This window comes from Myripristis murdjan, chromosome 11, assembly GCF_902150065.1.
Source record: "Myripristis murdjan chromosome 11, fMyrMur1.1, whole genome shotgun sequence".
NCBI lineage: Eukaryota > Metazoa > Chordata > Actinopteri > Holocentriformes > Holocentridae > Myripristis > Myripristis murdjan.
Window position 1 is genome coordinate 590,210 of NC_043990.1, and position 5,000 is coordinate 595,209.

General features: G+C 49.3%; 1 protein-coding gene across 1 annotated transcript in view; it reads left to right on the forward strand.

Moving 5' to 3' along the window:
• Positions 1-5,000, forward strand: part of npr1a (natriuretic peptide receptor 1a) — a 68,737-nt gene that overhangs the window by 51,990 nt on the left and 11,747 nt on the right. The window contains exons 12-16 of the mRNA XM_030064302.1: positions 668-739; positions 1,123-1,282; positions 2,226-2,381; positions 4,126-4,294; positions 4,726-4,872. Of these exons, the coding sequence (XP_029920162.1) occupies positions 668-739; positions 1,123-1,282; positions 2,226-2,381; positions 4,126-4,294; positions 4,726-4,872 (704 nt within the window). The remainder of the gene's footprint in view (positions 1-667; positions 740-1,122; positions 1,283-2,225; positions 2,382-4,125; positions 4,295-4,725; positions 4,873-5,000) is intronic.

The following is a 5,000-nucleotide window of genomic DNA, read 5'->3' on the forward strand; positions in this document are numbered from 1 at the left end:
ACTGTCCCAGAGGCAGCCTGCAGGTCCACACACACACACACACACACACACACACACACACACACACACACACACACACACACACACACACAGAGTACTGTCCCAGAGGCAGCCTGCAGGTCCACACACACACACACACACACACACACACACACACACACACACACACAGAGTACTGTCCCAGAGGCAGCCTGCAGGTCCACACACACACACACACACACACACACACACACACACACACACACAGAGTACTGTCCCAGAGGCAGCCTGCAGGTCCACACACACACACACACACACACACACACACACACACACACACAGAGTACTGTCCCAGAGGCAGCCTGCAGGTCCACACACACACACACACACACACACACACACACACACACACACACACACACACACAGAGTACTGTCCCAGAGGCAGCCTGCAGGTCCACACACACACACACACACACACACACACACACACACACACACACACAGAGTACTGTCCCAGAGGCAGCCTGCAGGTACACACACACACACACACACACACACACACACACACACACACACACACACACACATGCATGGAGCTCTGTCCTGGTTGGAGGATTTTCATGATGATTAACTGCAGGTGTGTGTGTGTGTGTGTTTGTGTGTGTGTGTGTGTGTGTGTGCTGCAGGACCTGATGGAGAGTGACAGCATCACTCTAGACTGGATGTTCAGATACTCCCTCATCAACGACATCGTCAAGGTAACGCCGTCGTCAAGGTAACGCCGTCGTCAAGGTAACGCCGTCGTCACGGTAACGCTGGGTGAGGGGTGGTGGTGGTGGGCGGAGCTACAGGGGAGCGGTGCAGTTCGGTCGCAGCCTTGTTTCTGTTTCTGTTTCTCTCTCTTGGCTCTCTCCAGCCGCTGAGGAGGAACCGGGTCACGGCGGCGACGCTGCAGAAGAAACGTTTTTAATGTTTCTGTCGCTCGCAAAAGACTTCTTCTTCTCTTCTTCTTCTCCTCTTCTTCTCTTCTTCTGAATTAAAATGATCTCCTCTCCCTCTGCACGGTGCCCCCCTCACCCATTTGATTATCGTAGTTGTTGTTGTTGTTGTTTACTGTTTCCTGTTGTTGTTTCCCCTGCAGGGCATGGCCTTCCTGCACAACAGCGTCATCGTCTCCCACGGCAACCTGAAGTCATCCAACTGCGTGGTGGACAGCCGCTTCGTCCTCAAGATCACCGACTACGGCCTGGAGAGCCTCCGCAAGAGCCACAGCCCCGAGGACACACACGCCTACTACGCACGTAGGACACACACACACACACACACCTATGCACATGCACACACACACACATACACTCACACACAGCCTTTGTTTACATTATGATTTATGAGAGATTCAGGACGGATCCACCTGAGCCTCCTCACTGTGGGCTTTCCTGTGTTTCCATTCAATAATCTGAGAAAAACACAGATATTCTCTGAGATTAAAGTGGTAAATTTATGAGAAAAAACACACAAATTTATGAGGAAAAAAAGCTAAAAATACAAATTCGGCATTATCAACGGACAAATTTATGAGAATAATGCTTTTCTTTTCTTTTCTTTTGAACCACGTGGCTTCACTTTGCTGAATCTGGTTCTTCGTTCTTGGTTCCTTTACCAAAAAAAAAAAAAAAAAAAAAAAAAAAAAAATAGTAAAAGAAGCCTTTTTTAAGAGTCTTTCTTGTAAATTTGTGACTTTACAATAAGAAGAATTTTCCAGCTTTTTCTCATAAATTTGTGAGTTTTTTTCTCATAAATTTACCACTTTAATCTCATAGAATATCATTTTTTTAATCATAAATTCATGAATTTATGATAACCTTGAATTAATATTTTACCTTATTTATTCATTTATTTATTTGGGTCTTTATTTAGACATTTATTTTTTCATGTATTGATGTTTTACCTCACTGCTGCACCATGAATGCACCATTCAATCAAAGCGGTGTGTTTATGGACCTGCCTGGGAACATGTATGGACCCTTTTGGCTCTAAAAAAAAAAAAAAAAAAGGTTGTTATGGTTACCCTGGGGTCCAGCCCTGGAGGGGGACGAGTGTCGAGTGAAAAGCACTTCCTGTTGTTTTCTGGAGGAAGGAGCCAAATGTTCTGCCTGAGTTTGTGCCGTGTCGTGTTTGAACACCTCAGATGACATCATGTTGAAGCTGTAATGATCATCAGGTAACTCAGGTGTGTTTCTGCAGGTAAGCTGTGGACGGCCCCCGAGCTGCTGCGGGCCGGCTGCCCCCCCTCCTGCGGCACCCAGAGGGGGGACGTCTACAGCTTCGGCATCATCCTGCAGGAGCTCGCCCTGCTGAGGGGCGTCTTCTACCTCGACACACACACACTCCCACCCAAAGGTCAGTGTGTGTGTGTGTGTGTGTGTGTGTGTGTGTACTGTCAGCAGGGCATCTCTCTCTGCCTTATTTACATTGCTGTGTGACAGCTTTGGGGCTCTGATACCATGCTTCTGTCATCACACACACTCTGTTGCTCTGTGCTCACAGCGCCCCCCAGTGGACACAGACTGTTTGAAGCTTTTTCCTCATTAAAAAACATACAAAATCTAACACAACACAATCCAACATGCAAATAAATAAATATGTACATAGTGTGACTATGCAGACGCTCCACCTCCAATAACCTGTGTCCACCTGCAGGGGGTGCTGCAGAGGCCGAGCAGAGTGTCGGCTCTGTAGATGATAATCCTGCTCCTCCTGCAGGGGGCGCTGCAGAGGCTGAGCAGAGTGGAACATTTAGGAAGCAGATGATTGGTTCTCCTGTGGTTCTGCAGCCAGTCAGCAGCACAGAGCCTCAATGCGAGTGCAAATCTGCTCAAACTCACAGCATTTTACAGCCATGGATTATAATTTCAGTTTATAATCCTGTCTGCAGCAGAAATATGGACACGCCCAGGAAACTCATAAAGACTGAACAAATTAATAACGATTAATAGGATAATTAATAACTGATAACAAACAAGAACAGAGCCGCACATCTCCGTGGAAAATCTGAAAGGTACTGTCCGTGGTGCTGAATCAGCCTCAGCAGGTACTGTCCGTGGTGCTGAATCTGCCTCAGCAGGTACTGTCCGTGGTGCTGAATCTGCCTCAGCAGGTACTGTCCGTGGTGCTGAATCTGCTGAGGCATTTCATTCTCTTTATTATAGAAACTGAAGCTCCATAAAATTCACGGAGGATCTTGTTCAGCTCTTCTTTCCTTACAGGTGAGAAATCAGCTGTTTGCCCGGTGTTTGTCAGGTAGTCTTGTAGACATTTGACGGCCCAAGACGTTGACCGGGCCGTACCGGCTTCATTTCCTGACCTCTCCAGCTGATCCAGCTCTTCACTCGTCACTCTCGCGTATCTCTCCTTTTTCTCTTTTCCTCGTTCAGCCATTCATCCAAACTTAGGTCGCCAAAGAAATCAAAATTGACAACAACACGGTCCATTATGCAGGCGAACAAAGCTGACAGCGGCTTTTGATGCGGGTTTCGGTGAAACGTTTAGTGTTGCCATGGAAACCACACAGACTCGGACAATAAGATATAGGCGGAGGAATATTTTCAGTGATTGATTCAGTATTTTTTCATTTGAGCAAGGCTAGCCGCGCTGTCATGCTCATTTGAGCACATTCTAAACGTCTGATCAGTCAGATTGCTCAGTCGGATCTACGTGTTGTATAATTTTAAAAAATCTCAAGTACCCCCTGGAGTTCCTCCAAGTACCCCCAGGGGTACGCATACCCCCATTTGAGAAGAGCATTTAGCCCCACTGACCCACACATATTCTGCTCTGTTTAGCTCAGTGCTGCCCCCGCTGGACACAACACTGACCTGCAGGCTGTTTAGCTCAGTGCTGCCCCCGCTGGACACAACACTGACCTGCAGGCTGTTTAGCTCAGTGCTGCCCCCGCTGGACACAACACTGACCTGCAGGCTGTTTAGCTCAGTGCTGCCCCCGCTGGACACAACACTGACCTGCAGGCTGTCTCACAGCAGACAGATTTACATCTGCAGGATTTGAAATAACTGTCTCCTCCCCTGTCTTCCTTCCCCTACACACACACACACACACACACACACACATACACACACACACACAGAGATCGTGGAGACGGTGACACGTGGGCTCCGCCCCCCCCTTCGCCCCGCCCTCTGCTCCTTCAGCCACAGCGAGGAGCTCGGCCTGCTGATGCAGCGCTGCTGGAGTGAGGAGCCGAGCGAGCGGCCCGACTTCCACACCATCAAACTGCTGCTGAGGAAACAGCACAGGTACGAGAGACAGACAGGTGCTGCTGAGGAAACAGCACAGGTACGAGAGACAGACAGGTGCTGCTGAGGAAACAGCACAGGTACTGAGAGACAGACAGGTGCTGCTGAGAGACAGACAGGTGCTTAGAGACAGACAGTTACCAAGAAACAGACAGGTGCTGACAAACAGACTGGCATTGAAAAACAGACAGGTGCCGAGAGACAGACAGGTAGAGAGTGTGGTACTGGGACACAGACAGGCTGAGAGACAGACAGGTAGGTTTGCGGTGTTTGCAGTGTCTCAGATTTATAAACTTCAAAGTCTTTCTTCACTACTCCACCTGTCTGTCTGTCTCTCCCTCCACCTGTCTGTCTGTCTCTCCCTCCACCTGTCTGTCTGTCTCTCCCTCCACCTGTCTGTCTGTCTCTCCCTCCACCTGTCTGTCTGTCAGGGGGTACGGCTCCAACATCCTGGACAACCTGCTGTCCCGGATGGAGCAGTACGCCAACAACCTGGAGGAGCTGGTGGAGGAGCGAACGCAGGCGTACCACGAGGAGAAACGCAAGGCCGAGAACCTGCTCTACCAGATCCTGCCCCAGTGAGTACTGCAGTACTCTGTAGTACTACTGCACTGCCCTGTAGGACTACTGCACTGCCCTGTAGGACTACTGCAGTACCCTGTAGGACTACTGCACTGCCCTGTAAGACTACTGCACTGCCCTGTAG